Source organism: Rhododendron vialii, chromosome 9a, assembly GCF_030253575.1.
Source record: "Rhododendron vialii isolate Sample 1 chromosome 9a, ASM3025357v1".
NCBI lineage: Eukaryota > Viridiplantae > Streptophyta > Magnoliopsida > Ericales > Ericaceae > Rhododendron > Rhododendron vialii.
Genome location: NC_080565.1, coordinates 16,092,368 through 16,111,546, shown reverse-complemented (window position 1 = coordinate 16,111,546; position 19,179 = coordinate 16,092,368). Strand labels below are relative to the sequence as shown.

The following is a 19,179-nucleotide window of genomic DNA, read 5'->3' as shown; positions in this document are numbered from 1 at the left end:
AATCCGGTTGTGCTGGAATGATTAGTGTTATACCCTGTGAAAATTTATGATCGTTTAACAAGTATTTGATTGTGAAATTATTATTGATGATGCACTATTGAATTGTATTTGAGTGGACGTTTGCGTGTTTAATAAATTATTGGGTTAGATAAATGTTTATGAAATATTAACAAGAATATTTTACTAGTAAAAATTTATTTAGATTGTAAACAAGAAATATTTTAGATTATATATATTAGTTAATCTTTAACTCTAATAAATATTAACTAGAATAGTCTCTCATAATTTTTTGGTTATAAAAATCTCATATTAATATTTAATATAGTTAGTAAATATTAAATTTAGCAATAAGTATTTTTCAATAAAAATTAGTTTGTAAAATCTATAAATAATATGAGAGTTAAAGAAAATGTTTAAATAGTAGAAATGTTTTATAAAATTTCTAAATGAGAGAAATAGACTTAATTTTAAGTGTAGTAATTAATTGTTTGATTGAATATTATTTTGTTACTCGCATGATTAATTCTATGACAGGATTAATTTTATCGCATGGTTATGTGTTATTAGTACTTTTAGTTGAAATATTGAACCGTGTGATATTTTGTTGTGACTGTAGATTGGACAAATAGGTTCTCGGGGTGGTTACGAGTAGTGAATCATGTAGACGATGATAAGTAAATGGAAAATGGTAAAGTGTTGAAAGTGTGAGTACTGTGTGGATTGTGAATTGAGCCATGGCGATGGCAAGGGTAACCTATGGGGCCCTGTGTTGAAATGGGTTACCTGCGGGGCCCGGTGTTGTGACACTAACGTATGATACGTCATGGGAAGTTTCTCTTCGAGGAAGAGAATGGGTCCCATGAGACGGTTATAGTTAGTGAGACGCTAACGTAAGATACGTCATGGGAAGTTTCTCTTCGAGGAAGAGAATGGGTCCCATGAGACGGTTATAGTTAGTGAGATGTTAATGTATGATACGTCATGGGAAGTTTCTCTTTGAGGAAGAGAATGGGTCCCATGAGACGATTATAGTTAGCGTGGGGTAGTGGATGTCCGACCCTAATGTACGATATGTCATGGGATGACTCGATCCTTCTGTTATGGTCTTAAGTGAGAACATACTCGGTACATAACTTAGATGCGCTCACCTAGGACCCTGGTGCAGGATAAGCAAGAGGAAGGGTGGACCCATGAGACGATTGTAGTTAGTGGATATGGGAGGAAAGGATCTCGCGAAGAGAATCCTTAGATTACATGTAAGATGATGGATAGTAAAGAAAATGACGATATGTTATTATTCTGTACCTTTTGTGTATTATGAATTATTATATTGTTGATCTGCATATTGTGGTATTGGGTTTTAGGATTTCTACTTAGTGAATTATCACTCAGGATACGTTTGTATCCTGGCAAATCGTTTGCTTTGGCGTTCAATTTGCCAGAGTGTGCAAGATTTCACAGTGGAGCAGTTGATACAGGTGGGACCCCCTAGGACGGAGTCTGGGCCAACATTGCTTGGAATTTCGTGTCAAAACTAGAGTCGCTCTGGAGTTGCTTTTGTTAAATAAATGTACATAAATTTTTGTATTATTTTGAAATTGTAATTTTTGTATAAGGATAAATAAGGGCCTAATAGTTTGTAAAATTCAGTGTATTTTAAGGTTAATGCTTCCGAAATTTCTTGAGAAATCGGAGCGTTACACTTTAGGTGAATAAGTCTTGACTTTTCAGATCACCCTTTGCTGGGGTGACCCATCAATTTGGTTAACACAACTCATCAACACTTACCACATGCGTGGCCCAACCGTGGGTTGAATAGCTCATGTGTCCTCCGATGCTCTCGACTAATTTTTAACGGTGTCCAATCGAGGCTCTAAAAGCTCATCACTCTTGCATTGTTTTGTTTTACAATTACATCATTAGTTGCAGGATTAAATGTCAAATCATCTACATATTCACTCTGTCGTTTTGATGAACTCCAGGAGCCTATGAGTTATGACTACGATCACTACAAGAAATCAAGCCTTTTGCGAGGAAGCATATTCCTCGCTAAATACAATATTTTGCTCGCAAAAGCATTTTTGCAAGGAAATTTAATTCGTCGTCTTTTCCTCGCAAATGGGTAGTCTCTGATTCTTTTTTGCAACAAAAATAATTTTCCTCGCCAAAAATCTATTTTTTGCAAGGAAATTTGGTTCGTTGCTATTGAGTGAACCATTTTGCGAGGAAATTCATTTGACACTGATGTAAAACAAATTAGTCGCTATAAATATTCCGTTCCTCGCCAAATATGCATGTTTGGCGACAAAACATTTCCTCGCAAAATGGTGTACTCAATAGTTACAACTCAAATTTCCTCACAAAATATACATATTTAGCGACAAAGCATTTCCCCGCAAAATGGTGTACTCAATAGCAACGATCCAAATTTCCTTGCAAAATATACATGTTTAGCGACAAAATATTTCCTCGCAAAATGGTTTACTCAACAGCAACGACCCAAATTTTCTCGCAAAATATACATGTTTAGCGACAAAATGTTTTCTCGCAAAATGGTGTACTCAATAGCAACGACCCAAATTTCCTCGCAAAATATACATGTTTAGCGACAAAGCGTTTCCTCGCGAAATGGTGCACTCAATGGCAACAATCCAAATTTCATCGCAAAATATACATGTATAGCGACAAAACATTTCCTCACAAAATGGTGCACTCAATGGCAACAAAACAAATTCCCTTGCAAACAATTGACTTTTTGGCTAGGAAATAAGTTTTGTCCCATAACAGGAAATACATTTTTGCAAGGAAACTCATCCTCGCAAATAACTCTTTTTGCTTCCTGTCATACAATAATCTGCTATATAATTCAAATAGCACAATCCATCAAACTCAAAGTTAACAGCAGGAACATTAAAATAATTTCACAAATGTCATAGCCTGGTACTTCAATCCCCAAAATATAATATCATGTGTCGAGTATCTTTACAAAAACTGCAATGAAGTACTATATTATGTACTATTATATACCAAAAACTAATTGCATCCTTCCAATATCCTTCTTCCATCTAGAAGTCCCAAAAAACAAAAGGCAAGAAGCGGTTTTGTCCTCCAAACATCATTAGTTTCCCATCTAACACTTCATTGCGTCTTCATCCATCAAAAGATAACATCATTGGTTTCCATCTAGTACTCCATTGCATCTTCATCGACCAAAAGATATAATTGGTTTCCCATCTAGTACTCTATTGCATCAACCAAAAGATATAATTGGTTTCCCATCTAGTACTCCATTGCATCTTCATCCACCAAACGATCACCATCGTTTGTTGAGTAATCTACATAAATGTTACACAATGAAAAGGTTTACAAATTCTAGTCACCATGTACGAAAGAAAGCGAGGAAAAAAAAAAAAGAAAAGGCCAAACCTATACACCACTCTAAACTCCAAAAATATCGAACAATAATTGATCCATTGTCGGGTTGCACTCCCTCGACTCCCAACAAAACAATGTAGAAATCAAAGAGTAGGGGTAAATTTAAGCGTTTTTTGAAACTCTTGTAATTATTGGTCGTAATTGCTTGTGGATTTTTTCTTGGACCATGGCTGTTTCGATTAGTTGGACTGAAACTTTGGACATCCCTGGCTGAACTAAATACTGGTGGGCGCGTATTAGATTATACATAGCTGGTTTAACTGCGTTACTAAGTTAAACGTTGCGGCAGCTAGCAAGTGATACCCAAGCGCGAAGTGTCTGAAAAGGCACACTAAAGATGTGCTTGACACATTTGTTGTTGTGTTCCAAGCAATGATATTAAAAGGATCATGATTCATATATGTTGGTTTCTATACCCAAACTACCTTCTTTGGAGAGCTCAGATTATACACCCTGCTCAGCTAAATCTAGTTGTGCAACAATTGTTCACTATGTACCACAACACAAGGCCTATTTATATTTCTTGCGCTGATTTTTTTTCCATGCTTTTTTCTTTAGTTGCTAAGTAGGTTTATGAACAAGAAGCTTAGCTCATGTATGTAATGTTTGAAGTCTTTTCTATGATAGGTCTAAAGTTGGTAGAGCGCAAGGAATATCATCATGGGTTTACTAGACTGAGCAATATTATTAGATGTTATAAGTCTCAGTCTAGTCTAGTATGCGATGTTATTAGATGTTCAACTATGGCACAAATAAAACTATGTCGTCACTAATTTTTTGCCCAACTACAAGTCTATAAAAGTAAAAATAAAAAAAGTGAGGAATAGATACTCACTAGCATCATTGGAAGACATGTTGTGACCATTTTGCTGTAACAAGAAATTTAATTGGGATTGCATATTAGCCACGGTTTCTGCTAGTTGCTCTGTATTTTTACGAGCCAATGCTGCTTCAACTAGAGCCTCCTCACACCTCTTCTGCGCTGCTGTTGTTTCTTCTCTAGCCTCTTCAGCATCTCTTATAAGTTGTGCTCGAGAAGTTTGGCCAGATTTTGTTAAGCTAGGCTTGGGACCATGTCCTAAACCACGTATGTATCCTGGTTTGGATCCAAAGACTGTACATGAGAGCTCCTCATCTGTCAAAGGAACAGATCCATTTGCCATCGCTTGATCCTGAACATCTTTTAACTTTTTCTGCAAATATCACAGTAAATTATGCCTTGACAATGAAAACAAATTTTTCTAGAAGATAAAACTAATACATTATGAGATGTTTTTCACTTACATATATGGTTTCTGAACCATCTGTCCAACATTTTCTCTTTTCGCTGTAATGAGTCTTCATCCAAGTCTCGGGAAGGTCAGGATTCAAGCCATTGTTTTTCTTTTTCTGGGGAATTAGGTTCGTGAAAAAAAAATCACATACTTTTTTTTGTACTCAACAAATATTGAAACCCGTAAGGAAATAATAGACATACCAAATGATTTTTGACCTTGTAGAAAGCCTTTGATCCAGCAACATGGTGATTCCTAGGCTTAGATCGACTATCCTTGTACTTGTCACATTTTTCCTGCATTTTCAATAGCCAATTAGGAGTACCACAATATCTATATGTTAGAATTTATAGTAAGAGTTGGGGTCGTGAAGATATTACCAAATGTTAACTAGAGTAAATTAGTACTACATACTTGATAGTCTTTGTCTTGCCATAAGTTAGACAGATATCCCCAATCTGCCCCGTCTATGTGTGTAGGGCAATCGACAGCTCCTTTCTCAAACTTCTTCTTGAGGCGGGATCGGCAATCACAGTATCGCTTACCCATACTTTGCAGTATAGCTTTGTCTACATAAGTTGCTTCAGGAAGATCAAATTTTTCCTATTTGTCCCAGAAATTCATCCAGTCAAATGCATATATAGAGACAGCAAATTCAATGTCAAGTAAAAGATTCACATTATCTTTCTTATGTGCGATGTTTTTCATCGAACTATCAAAGCTACGTCAGAATGCTACTAATACTTACACGAATGTGTGCAATACACATTTCCTTTGCATCTTGGGGCACCACCTTCCAGCTTTTTGCCTGTAAAGGAGCAAATTGCCGAACAATAATACCTAACTCTGTGGTGTACCTAGTCAAGTCATCCTCGTTGTCACTCGTTGGTTGTCCCAGCATTCTAGAAAATCCCAACTTAACCTTCTCTCCACGCCTTCGAATTTTAGCTAGCGCTAAACCTTTAGTTCTCCCACGTACTTGCTTAGTTACAGGTGCATCTTCTGAAAAATGGAAATATAGATTTGTATGAAACTACATTGTATAAATTGTAAGTGAAAAATGCATTCTTTAACAAGTACCGGGTGTCAAGGATTCATTTGGTTGCTCAGACTCAGATATGTGCAGAGCGGCAGATGAGTTTTGCTCTGGATCATTATTTGGCGTAGATTGCACAGTTGGAGTAATCATTGATCTTGTAGTCACACCATTATTTGGCGTAAATGGCATAGCAGGAGTAAGCACTGATCTTGTAGTCACACCATGAGGAGTGATTCCATGACCTGTCATTCCACGACCTCCTCGTCCTCCTCGTCCTCCACCTCTAGTAGACATCTTTGCATATCTATAAGACGACAAAAAATAAGAATAGACCAACCATCAAATACATCAAAGATGCGCAAAATCAGTAATACCTACTTCTTGTCTAAAACAATCCCGAGCAAAGAAAAGGCTGAACTTGAAAGCATCCAACTGAAAAAATTATGATAATTTATTCTCGTGAATGTGAGGCACATCCCAAGATTTATCTAGATGATTTCTTCATGAGGCACACACTTGGTATACAAACATCACGAAAGTTCCATTACAATGGCATATAAAAAGTAACATGGAGCTCTGATCCAAGCATTAAAAGTATGAAAAGAAATATTGCTTGAACATGATTTCTAACATGCTTTAAAACAAGAAACATATTACGAAGTCTATGAGAAACATTAAAGGAGGTAGGTCACGATACTTCACAAGACATAATAGATGCAGGAGACAAAAGGACATGTAAACGAGAGTCGCATGTGTACAATGTATGGGGTGAAAAATATGGGATCCTATTTCCTCCATGCCACTCTACATAACACACCCAAATTTCATCTTCAGGAGAGCAACTAGCAAAAAAGAGGCATAGATCTATATAAGTTGTAACCAACACTAATGATAATGCTATGTGAACTGCAATTGATCTCAGTGACTACTAGGGGCCCGTCGGTTAAGAGTCCAGTTCCAGTAGTAGGGAAAGCTTTGTGAGAGCAAGATTACAGTTGTAGTTTGACTAAATGTAATGGAAGACACTCGTTCAAGTGAATTTCAATAAGCTAAGCATTCCCTATACGTCTATGGAAAAAATGTCGGAAAGTAAAGCCCATCACGTTGCGCCATATAAATTTCTTGCAGTTAGCTTGAATGTTCCACTCATTTCCTTTGCCACAATGATATCAATGATTAAATGTTGAGCATTGAAGATATGAAAGGTAAACAAAACACTAAACGACATTCTGTTGGGGGGAACAAGGGCCCAAATGCACACACAAATATCACCAAAAAAACAGTCACAAACTGAGCAGAAACGCAGCAGAAACACAGCAGTAACAGATCAGATTTTCAGCACTCTATCAAGCTACAAACATGCAGTTTTCAGCCACAAAACAGAGCAGAAAATACAGCAGTGAATAAACTTATCTGGGCACCAAAAAATTCTGATTTTCCTTCACTTGATTCAAGCTTTACAAAGCCTTCTTCCTTCCCTTTCAAACACAGCCCACACGAGCACACAAAACCCACTTTTTCCTTTTCTCTTCTCTGTTTCTCACTCTGTCTCTCACGTTTTTTTCTTTTTTTTCTTAAAGACAAAAGACACACACATCCACTTGATATTTCTGTACAAGATTCTAGACACACACTTCACTTATTACATACTAAGGACAAAAATATAAAGATATTACATGAAAGCCCCCAAAAAGTAAAACAAGGAAATACCCAAATTGGGTTTACATATTTTTCTAACACATTCACCTTATTCCAATTGTCACGCAAGTAAATTCTCCTTACAATTAAGTTTCTACTCAGATAGCCAGACCTTTTTTGGAAGCCATAATTGGAACTTCGAAGTCATTCCCTATATGCCTCAAAATCCTAGGGGCCAATAGCCCTTTTTCCCATCATAGTTGTCACACTTTCTTTCAGTTCAATTCACTATGGGCATTAGGAAGTGTCCCGCAACAAAAACTTATCAAACAATATACCTTCAAATAAATATTGGCAACAAAGTTTCTTCAAGACATTCAAAGTAAAGGCCCTAGGAAATGATTCCTCATGATCCTAGAGATTTTTCACTTTCCTAATCAGCTTTTGTCAAGGTTGTGAACAATCTCCTATTTGAAGGAAATAAAGATTTTTTACTTTTCTAAGCAACTCCTGCATGTGCTTAATTTCATGATCAGCAAAAAAATAAAAATAAATTCCATGCATGTTTGGTCTCTCCGAACGGATTTCTCCAATATAGTTTCAAGATTCTTGATTTCCACACAGTAGGTTCAGCTTTTCATTATTGTGAGTTGGAATTTTTGGTCTTCTAATGTAAAGCCTAACCTAATCCCAACCCCTACTTTATGTGATTTGGCTTGGGTTGCTCGTTGGTGCATATGAGATGGGGTTTTGTGACTATAGATTGGAGAAATACTAACATATAAGTGCATATATATACACAGATTCATGTACAAACATATATATATATATATATGTATGTATAAGATTATGGGACCTTTGCCCCAAATAATCACAATAAATCAACTGGGATTTAGGATCTTTGGAGGAAGATATGGGAAAAGAGAGATGGAAACTTACCACCGTACCTAAAATCTCAGACTCGAGCGATTAGAAAGTAACCCAGTTCTGCTGCTTGAGGCTCCGATTGAAAAATAAGTCAGTGTGCGTTATGAGTTCATCGTTCTCACCAACTTCATCAGAGAGGAGAGAGAGAGAGAGAGAGAGGCGAGTAGGAGTCGTATTCCCCTTTTTATGCCCAAGTGCCGCGCCTTTTGTGCTTTTTTTTTTCCCTCCCCCGCGCCTTTCTTTTTTCCCAATCCCGCCATTCCTAATTGGAAATTTTTGGACGAATGACACGAAAATTATTCCTCGCTGAATGAATTGTTTTTGTGAATTTGATTTCTGGTTCAACAGTGCTACATATATAACAATTCAAACACAATCTCTCACATAAATTTTTTTTACGATCGATCTCGTTAATTTCACTGCGTTTGTTGATGAAATCAGTCACATAAATTTTTGGCTCAATCGAGTTCAGTAAACCTCTTCATCAATCGGGATACAAATTCATTAATAAAATGATACGTTTCGTTAGATCAAACGTCTAATGATACTTGATTAACTTCATGCTGGTATAAAAATAATTGAATTCATATTATTTAAAAAAGATAGACAGTTCGGATGGCAAAAAATGACCTCAATGTGGGCTCAAGTGATGCACCATAAAGACTTTAATGCCTCCAGAAGCATTAATATCTTCCGATCATGTGATTATCAATATCCGATGATCTCAAATTTTAGTAGAAATGATGTAATCAGTAAAAGGTGAAATTCTAACAGTTTAGATCGACCATTACAAAAATAGACTTCACAATGATCTTTATAATCCATACGTTCAACTTATTTGATAGTAAACTAAATATTGTGCAGTAGTTGAATGTATGGTAGCCACGCGACCGTGACACAATCATGACGATCGAGATCGTTGATTTTATTAGGCTTATTGATTATAGCAATCATGTAAATTTTTTTTACTCAATCGAGTTTAGAAAGCCCCTTCATCAGGACACAATTGATGGTAAACAAAGTCTTGTTCAATTGTTGATGTACAATAATTAATACATGATTAACTGTAATGAATGATCTAATTAATCCATATTTCACAAAACCTTGAAATATTATTTAAAATGTAATATTATTCTGATAAATTTTTTTTTTTTGGCAAAACTAAGATATAATGACATTTATTTTAAAAAAGGGCAAAAATAGTATAAAACTACCAAGGGTCACCCTTAAATAATACTCATGTTTTTTTGTTGAACTTTTTTGCAACCATCACATGTCTTCGCAAAATGTTTTTACTGTTAGTATGAAACAAATTTACCACAATTAGGCTTTTAGCAACTAAAATTTGCAGTAATATCAAACAAAGTTACCACAATTAGGCAGTTGTGGTTGGGAAAACTCTGTTCAAGTGATGGACGGCATTGCTCTGTTTTTTCTTTTTCTTTTTTTGGTTTAAAAACAGACCCATGTTTGGCACTCAAGCACCACCATTCTGTGAGAAAAAAACCCTTTTCAATCAATGAATAATAGCTAATTCCAATTTTTTTTGAACGGCGAAAAAGGGGATATATTAATAATAATAATGGAAGGAGTACAATAGATTGAGACCAAAAAAGGAAAACATCACAACGTGAGAGTAGCATCCCAACTAGGTTGACACACTCTACACCACGAAAATCATATGCTATTCAAGCTCCAAGGATTGACCAAAAATAAATCCACACAACACCCAAATTACAAGATACATCTAATAGCCCACCCAAAATACAATTCCTAATCATAGAACCAGTAAAGTGTCATCCGAGTTCCTCAGCCTTGAAGGAGCAGAAGGATGAAACCATTTGAATTATGGTTCCAAAATGTCTGCAGCCACATCCAAAAGAGAAAAGCAGTGCATGTGCAGCTAGGAGCAGCCCAAAAGGCACAACTTCAGTCCATCTAGAAGTAAGCAGCATTCCAAAGACGGCAGAATTGCACCTTCAGACAATCAAGAATAGCACTCCAAACAGCAGCAGTCCAGAATAGCAGCAGAATTGCTACAAGAGATCATCAAAGAAGTAGCACGCCAAAGTAACAAGATTACTGCACAAATATAAGGGACCAAAAAAACAACAGAACTGCATAAAGAGACTATCAGGGGATAGCACGCCACAAAATAAGGGGACCACATCATCCAAACAGCTTCCCTAGGAATAGGCAAACACCAACTGGCCAAGCACAGACATGATAAGGCAAAAACACACCCAAATCCGGAAACAAGACAGAGACAACCAAGTACTAATGCCATTCCACTTCCCTTAACAAAAAGGAGGTCAATACATGACATTAACCAACAGCTACTTATCCCATTCCACTTGGTAAGACAAATCCAGTTCAATGTACCCCAAAACTAACACCTACAAACTGGACAAAACATGCACTCATTGTCTTACTACTACAGTGCAAATTCAAACATCAAGGCAAATAGCAACTTTGTCCTCCAAAACATTTTTCAACTCCTATCTCCTACTCCAATATTGTATCTCCATGCACCTTATGATCACCATCGATTGTTGAGCAATCTGCATATACGGAACACAATAAAGAGCTTTACAAATTATAGTTATGATTTAAAAATCAATTTATCATACTACTAAACATGAATATCCCAACTAGTTAGCATGTAGATTGTGACTGGACGAAGCCCACAACAAATCAAGCAACAATAGTCCCTAACCGGATGACACTAACTACAATGAGTTGCTCTAAAACCGTTCTCTTAACAACAGTTCAACACTTCGTCTCAAAGTACCAGCGCTTGTGCATCAATAAGGCTGCATAAGGGTGAAGGCTAGCCGCTAATTTCAATCATGGAGCGAAGGCTCTTTCGTTGAGCTAGCTGGCTGATATTACCTAAACTAGTGAGATAGAGGGACAGAAATTCGGTTCATGACACACAAGCTACCGCGTGCTCATTTTAAGTCAAAAGACACATGATCAAGTTATAAAACCAACCAACTCTACTCAACAAGCCTTAATACCATAGCTTATCAATTACCAGTTTACGTAGACATGGGCTTCAAAGAGGAGCTACCTCTTTGGACCTGTTGATCGCTAGCTTTTTTTGTAGAACAAGGGTTACCAAATAGAGAGCTTGATTACCGAGCCCATTTCTGTTTTTCAAACTCTAAGATCAAAACATTTCACAATTAATATGCAGTGTATAACACAAGTATACGTTCCAACCTCCAAGTAGTGAACAAATAAAACTATGTATCATCACTATTTTTTGCCCAATTGCAAGTCTATAACAATATCAATAGCAAAAGCAAGGAATAGATACTCACTAGCATCATTGGAAGGCATGTTGCGGCCATTTTGTTTTGGAGCATACTTGAAGTTGACTTGAAACAACCTGACATGAAGCATAGCATAAAATAAGGGGTTAAATGAATATGAGTAAGAAATCGTAACAACTTTCATATATAGAGAGGGGAAAAGCCATAACTTTTGATGTTGTTTAACCATTACATTTAAGATATGTGCATGACAAAAAGGACATGGTACTGCTACTATTCATCCTCACTATCACCGTAAAATGATTCATCTGAAAGTTCATCATCAGAAGTCTGGACATCAATCATGTCATCGTCATCATTAATAAATGCATCGCTATCATCTTCTTCTTCATCGACATCTATTTCATCATTGATTACATCAACATGGATAGAATCCGTATCATCTCTATTCATCATTATCGGCTGGTCATCAACCGCAATGCTATTGCCAAACCCATACGGTTCGTCTTCTTGGTATGGCTCATCTTCCTCATGTTCCTCCTCTTCCTCTTCAGGTAGGTCATAGACTGCTCGAGGAGCTATCTTTTGAACAACCCTCCAATTCTCACCATTAACTATGTCTTTCAAATAGCAAACTTGCTCTACTTGACACGCTAGCACAAAAGGCTCATCTACATACCAAGTTTTTGATACGTTTACACTAGTGAAATTGTAGTCATCAACTAGTATTCCCCTAGCACTACCAACATCCCACCAATCACACTTGAAAAGCATGATATGATTACCGCCCAAATATGATAGCTCAATTACATCTTTAACAACACCATAAAAATCAATACTCTCCCCTTTATGGTTGCCCATAACAACCACACCACTATTCTGACATTTTCGATGCATCTCGCGTTCTTGTGTATGAAACCGAAATCCCTTGACCAAGCAACCATTGTAACGTGTCACTCGCCGATCAGGACCCCGTGCTAAATTTAGCAGTTGAATTGTCACGCCTTCAGAACCTTCTTTCCATTTTCGTGTCACCTATTTTCAAAAGTGAGTCGAATCAACAAAACAAATAGAATAGTACTTATAATCCTATTAAAAGACAGAACTTACAACCCTTACAAGTTCTAAAAACCACTTCTGAAATTCAGATTGATGCCTCTTTTCTATGTCTCGATTGCTTTGTCGCTTGAGCTCTTCCTTGTGTTGCCTAGAACATGAAATTTTGAACTAAGATACTATCTCTATTCTCAATTTTTAATGCGAAGACTAAGATAGGAAGAAAAAGATAAAAGTAACGTTTTGTATGACAATAGTATACTGGAATTTGACTTACTCTATATATGGGTATACTTCCTCACAATTGTTCAACACATATGTTTGGGCCATTGCTAGTTCTTCACGATTAAGCTCATCATATTTCGCTGCTCCCAATCCGCAAGCATTTTGGGAAAATATAGGCAATCCACTACCTTGGTTAGTTGATGTATCTCCTTCGTAGTTTCGCTCTGCCCTATTAAATCTCGTTTCAATCCCTTCAAAGTACATTGAACAAAATGTCATACATTCATTATCTATGTAACCTTCAGCAATCGAGCCTTCAGGACGAGCTTTGTTTCGCGCATAACCCTTTAGAACTTTCATGTACCTATAAACATTTACAAACCAACCACTTAACATTGAAAGATAGTAAAATTTTCTTTTTTTTTGTTTTAAGATAGTACATGTTCAAGTGAATACCTCTCAAATGGATACATCCACCTAAATTGCACTGGTCCACCAAGCATTGCTTCCTCTGCAAGGTGAATGGAGAGGTGGATCATGACATCAAAAAATGCTGGAGGGAAAATTGTTTCAAGCTTGCACAAAATTAAGACAATGTCACTCTTGAGTCGCTTTAGCACATCCACATGCAAGGTCCTGGATGTCAACTCCTTGAAAAAACAACTCATCTCAATTAATGTTTTGGAAACATCCTTCCTTAAGTATCCACGCAAGGCAACAGGAAGAAGTCGCAGTAGTAAAACATGGCAATCATGGCTCTTAAGTCCGGTGATTCGATCATCATCAGTCACACATCGAGATATGTTTGACGCATAGTTGTCCGGAAATTTTACGGACCTTAAAAACTCGCAAAAACCACTTTTTTCACTGGGAGAAAATGTGTAACATGCAGGAGGGATGTATGTTTTTCCATCAACACACTTCGGGTGCAGCTCATGCCTTATCTTCATAGCCACCATATCAAGTCGAGCTTTATAACTGTCCTTCGTTTTTCCCAAAATGTTCATTATGGTGCCAATGATACTCTCAAATATATTCTTCACTATATGCATGACATCAAGATTGTGGCGGAACAATAAGGTTTCCCAATAAGGCAATTCAAAGAAAATACTTCTCTTCGACCAGTTCAAGTAACTAGGAGAACGTTTTCTTTTCTTTCCCCGTTCATCTACTTTTCCGAAAATTGTTTGCACTAGACGATTCAATTGAGCAACCACATCTTCTCCGGATAAGAATTTTGGTTCTGGCCTATGCTCGGCTTTACCGTCAAAAGTATGATTACTTTTTCGCATTGGGTGGTCCATTGGTAAGAATCGACTATGTCCCATGTAACAAGTCTTTTTTCCATTATGCAAGTATTGATGAGATGCATCCTCGTTGCAATTAGGGCAAGCTAGCTTTCCTTTGGTGCTCCAACCAGACAAATTAGCATAGGCAGGTAAGTCATTGATGGTCCATAACAATGCAGCACGCAACTGAAAAATTTGCTTTGTAACCGCATCATATGTATCAACACCTATACTCCAAAGCTCTTTTAACTCATCTATTAATGGCCTTAAAAACACATCGATGTCCACTCCAGGAGACTTACGCCCAGGAATTAGAAGAGTCAACATGAAAAATGGATCCTTCATGCATTTCCATGGTGGCAAATTATATGGGACAAGAATTACAGGCCACACACTATAGGAATTACTCATACTTCCAAATGGATTAAAACCGTCGCTTGCCAACCCAAGCCTTACATTGCGTGGATCACTAGCAAATGACTCATGTTTCTGGTCAAAATCTTTCCATGTTAAAGAATCAGCAGGATGTCGCATCACTCCTTCCTCCTCAACTCGCTTGTCCTTATGCCATGTCATATCCTCAGCTATCTTTCTTGACCCAAAGAATCTCCTTAGTTTTTGTTTGACAGGAAAATACCTTAATACCTTGTGAGGAACCCGTTTACTCTTTCCCTTTTGGACCTCCTCCTTGTACCTTGGTGTCTGACAAGATGGACACATGTCTTCAAATTCATAATCTTTCCAAAAGAGTACGCAATCATTCTTACAAACATGTATCTTCTTATAGGTAAGGCCTAAGTCTCGAATCACTTTCTTTGCCTCTCTGTAAGTTCTTGGGATTGTAGCTCCAGGAGGAAATGCATCACTTAGTAGTTTGAGTAACATATCAAATGAGTTGTTACTCCACTTGCTAATTAACTTTATATGGAGCAACATCATAATGAAAGACAAAACTGAAAACTTTTCACAACCAGGGTAAAGTTCCTTCTCTGCATCCCTCATTAACCTTGCAAATTTGTTCCCTTCCCCTAGTAAGTCATTAGACATGTCCGGACCATGGCCTGTAGCAGAGGAACCCGTCCAATCATTTGTGAATTGTTCTGCACGTACATCATCAAGTATTTCTTGCATTGCATCCACAGTGATGCCCTCTTCTTCAATGTTAGTATTACCCTGACCATTATTTTCTTGATCAAATTCTTCCCCATGATAAACCCATCGATTATACGCCACCACTACCCCCCACGCATACATATGTTCTTCAGCTTCATCAGGAGTCATCTTGTTGAAATTGTTGCATCTTATACATGGACACCAAATGAGAGTTTCACTAGGTGGCATATGATCAATCGCAAATTTGATGAATTCTTTGACTCCTTCAATGTACAAAGGGTGCCTTCTATTACGAATTTCCATCCAACTCCTATCCATCTTATGCCCTTATGAACTGAAAGAAAACTACAATATCAATAAGAAAACCTCCAAAAAGATAGCCAACCACAGCAACCTACCAACCAAAAAAAAGAACCAAATTCATAACCAAAAGCTCACGAAAACCCAACCAAACTGCTTCAGAAACTCAGAGCCTCATAAACCCATCTAGCCCCCCAAAAAAACATATGTGGAATACATGATGTGGAAAGTAAAAGCTACTTTATTAACCTCTTTATTAAGAAGTATAGAAAGTAGTCCATATTTTAGACTATGTAAAGGGATGGTCATTAAATATGTGCAATATATAATGTGGACCCGGTAATTAAGAAAGGACCACTATTATTCTATATTGGGAACCACAATCCCCAGATAGCCACCTCATGAAAGTTCTAAATCTTAATCCTTCGCATCAATTGTAATGCTTTCCAAATTTTTTGTTTAATAAAGTTAAGAACATTGAACTTTTAGAAAGGAAACATTAAAATATCATTTACTGGAGCACCCTTTTTAAATACCATTTGCCTTTCGAAAAAAAATAAAAAATGGTAAATCCTATTTGGCTTCAAATTTTTTAACAGAATGTTACGGAGACAAAAACATATAAAATTGGTTTACCCTCCAATCAAAAAGTTTCCTTTACCATTCAATAAACCCCACAAGCCAAATACAAGAACACCAATAGATATCCACAACTACTTGTCATAAAGGAACAAACAAACTAGGTTAAAATCTGTGAATGATTCAAAGTGAAGATTAAGACCCCCCCGGATTGAAACCATAGCTTCAGAGTGAAACATACCTTATTTTTTTATGGCTTCTAGAATAGAGCTTACATGTCACCAACAGGTATGATTCCAACAGAGATTCCGGCAAAGTATCAATAGTTGATTCTGTCGATAGCTGCTATTGTGTTGTAGATCCACGAGAAAAACCTTTAGCATGAAGACCTGGAAAATAAAATGCAATCTCAAAATGGAAAAGAAAAGAGTAAAGTAAAAGAAAGAGGAAGGAAAGGAAAGTTACTTTTAGGTCGTGTTTGATAAGTGTGTTGGATTAGATGGGAATAGTAAGGAGGTGGGATTGATAAGGAGATGGGATTAATAATCCTAAGTGTAATTCCAAGTGGGTGTTTGGTTGTGTAAGGATTAAATCATGGGATTATGATTACCAATCCTAATCCCTTGTTTGATTGGAATACCAAGGGATAGGATAACAAATTGCATTTTCCAATCATACCCATGGGTGAAAAACCTGGTCTATTGAATTGCAAGGAAGACCCACTAACAAATTAAATTTCCCAATCATTTTTGGACAATTTGCATTTTTTTTCATCCAATCAATTTCCAGATTCTTATTTGGACAACCAATTGCAGACTTGTATGTGACACTGGTCTATATTAAGCAAGAGAGAACCAAAAAAAAAAGAAGGATCAGCAGGGTACAAGCCTAAACAATCATTGTATATACATTTATGTATATGCATCTTACAAAATGAGGCAATCATTACATGCCAATAGGGGATTCTACAAATTCCCTCTTTGCCTCAAAACAAGGCACATAACATGCCATAGGGATCAACCGGTCATTATAACATAATCATATGAAGTCATACCCACTTCTACTATTGATTAAGGTCTTGCTCACTAAAATTTTTCTTGCTTTGTCCTTATTCAAAATTTTATTCGCGTTTGTTAATTTTGCGACTAACTTGTGGGGATTATTGATTCGTCTACTCAAAAAATTTACTCTGACATGTGAGACATTTTGTCGAACATGTGGTGCCCAAAAGGATGGGTTGCTCGAAAAATATGTTACATTAGAAGGCAAAAGCCAAAGACTCTGGTCCTCAAGTTATGGAAGGCTTGGAACATCCTTGACTGGGATGTTCCAACGAGTCTTTAGGTTTTCCTTTTTATAGAAGCTTAATTCAATTTCATACCTAGAGGAGAAATTGAATGAATTCCCATCTTCGTAAACGCCATGGGATTTTAATTGAATTTCACCAGTTACTAATCAAGGAACTAAACCAAAAACCACCAGATCCGAGTTGAAGCCAGTCGTAGTTGAACTCACTTACCTGAGCCGAGGTCGCCGGAGGTCCAGAAGGCAGCTCGTCTCCTTGCGCAGCTCCAGAGGGCAGAATAGAAAGAAGACAATGTAGGTATTTTTGGACTGGTTTAGGGCAGTGGGATGAGGGTTTTGTGAGAGATAGATGTGTGGTTTAACGATTGGGTGATGTAGGAGAGGTGAGAAAAGAGATGGAAATGGCAGAGTTCGCTGCAAGAGAGAGTGGAGGCGTTACCGTGGTTTCTCGACAGTGGAGATTTCGGCCAACGGCTGGAACGTACGTACTTTGAACAAACCCAACTTGAATCCTTGTAATTGATGCTCAGAACTTGCAATTTAGGGCTGGATTTTTTGGATTTGGCAGTGAACTGATGTGGGTTTATGGGACTTTAAAAAGTAACTACAGATTTTTAGCGAGGAACACAATTCCCCTCACAAAGTAAGTATATGTTTTTAGCGATGAATTCTTTATTTCCTCGCAAATAGACAATGTTTTTGCGAGAAAACTAATTTCTCGCAAAAGGATTTCAACTGTAGCGTCCCAGTAAGTTTGCCACAAAAAATTACTACAGGCATTTGGCGACAAAAATACTGTATTTTCTCGCAAATTCATTTTTCCCACCTATATAAAAAATTCTCGCCATATTTTTTGCGACAACAATTAGCGAGGAATTCCGAAACTTTGTCGCAATTACTCTTTAGCGACAAATAAATAGCGAGGAAAATATGTCTTTCTCGCAAAAAAACACCATTAGCGAGGAAACAATAATTTCCTCGCCAAAACTCTTCCTTTAGCGAGGAAATAGACATCCTCGCTAAAAAATTTCTCGCAAAAAGACTTATTTCTTGTAGTGGATTAACTCCAAATCCATTTCAGTGGCAGTTGAATATCTACAACTTTAAAGAACACATACTTGCTTTAAAAAAATAAAAACTAGAACGACAAACACGAGGCAACACAGTTAAAAATTATTCCACACACAAGTGCCGTGCAATGGACAGTAATAATTCTTTTTTCTTGACCACTTTATTCTGTTTGAGTAATGATTTAGCAACTAAAGTGATGTCCCCTCCCTCCTTTTTTTTTCATTTTGCCATTTCCAATTTCTTAAGGGGACACACATTACTTATGTTTCCTTTGAAAGGTAGATTTGATTTCCAACATTGCCCTTTAATCGCATTGATCAGTTTGTCACACAAGTTCAGTTTATGCATATTTAACTTGATCATCAGGTTTGACTCTGCCACGAAATACATGCAGCTGTTGTGTTTTTAATGGTAATCTAATTTTTTACTCTTGTTATCTCACAAGTTCAGTTTGTGTTTATGGCCTTTGTTCCGAGCTTGCATGTTTATTCGCTGCTCTGTTCAGAGCATCCATAATGAGATAACTATGTCACTATTCACTCATATTTTGATTTTTGGGAACTCTCGGGCTTTTATCCTCTCCCTTATTTGTGTTAATGGATTTTGGCTACAGATATTTGGGTTTGAGCAGATAGGGTTTTGTGTTTGTG

At 37.0% G+C, this 19,179-nt stretch overlaps 2 protein-coding genes across 9 annotated transcripts; both read right to left on the bottom strand.

The window, feature by feature from the left end:
* Positions 1-2,906: 2,906 nt before the first annotated feature.
* On the bottom strand, positions 2,907-8,441 carry LOC131302022 (uncharacterized). 3 transcript variants are annotated; one of them, XM_058328588.1, is made up of 8 exons: positions 8,326-8,441; positions 5,790-6,052; positions 5,458-5,711; positions 5,124-5,312; positions 4,913-5,005; positions 4,720-4,824; positions 4,271-4,628; positions 2,907-3,335 (listed from the first exon to the last, which is right to left on the bottom strand). In XM_058328588.1, the coding sequence occupies exons 2-8, from the start codon at positions 6,040-6,042 to the stop codon at positions 3,280-3,282; spliced, it is 1,308 nt and encodes a 435-aa protein (XP_058184571.1). In that variant the 5' UTR covers positions 6,043-6,052; positions 8,326-8,441; the 3' UTR covers positions 2,907-3,279. The 3 variants fall into 3 exon arrangements, with proteins under 3 accessions (XP_058184571.1, XP_058184570.1, XP_058184572.1); XM_058328587.1 differs by lacking the exon at positions 8,326-8,441 and having other exon boundaries at positions 5,790-7,293; XM_058328589.1 differs by lacking the exons at positions 4,720-4,824; positions 8,326-8,441 and having other exon boundaries at positions 5,790-6,098.
* Positions 5,505-18,146, bottom strand: LOC131302021 (uncharacterized). Of its 6 annotated transcripts, none has more exons than XM_058328584.1 (8): positions 17,673-18,146; positions 16,429-16,542; positions 13,329-15,608; positions 12,925-13,236; positions 12,711-12,798; positions 11,801-12,626; positions 11,640-11,707; positions 10,577-10,874 (listed from the first exon to the last, which is right to left on the bottom strand). In XM_058328584.1, the coding sequence occupies exons 3-6, from the start codon at positions 15,590-15,592 to the stop codon at positions 11,865-11,867; spliced, it is 3,426 nt and encodes a 1,141-aa protein (XP_058184567.1). In that variant the 5' UTR covers positions 15,593-15,608; positions 16,429-16,542; positions 17,673-18,146; the 3' UTR covers positions 10,577-10,874; positions 11,640-11,707; positions 11,801-11,864. The 6 variants fall into 6 exon arrangements, with proteins under 6 accessions (XP_058184564.1, XP_058184565.1, XP_058184567.1 ...); XM_058328585.1 differs by having other exon boundaries at positions 17,669-18,106; XM_058328583.1 differs by lacking the exon at positions 16,429-16,542 and having other exon boundaries at positions 13,329-15,668; positions 17,673-18,106.
* Between the last annotated feature and the right edge of the window lie 1,033 nt (positions 18,147-19,179).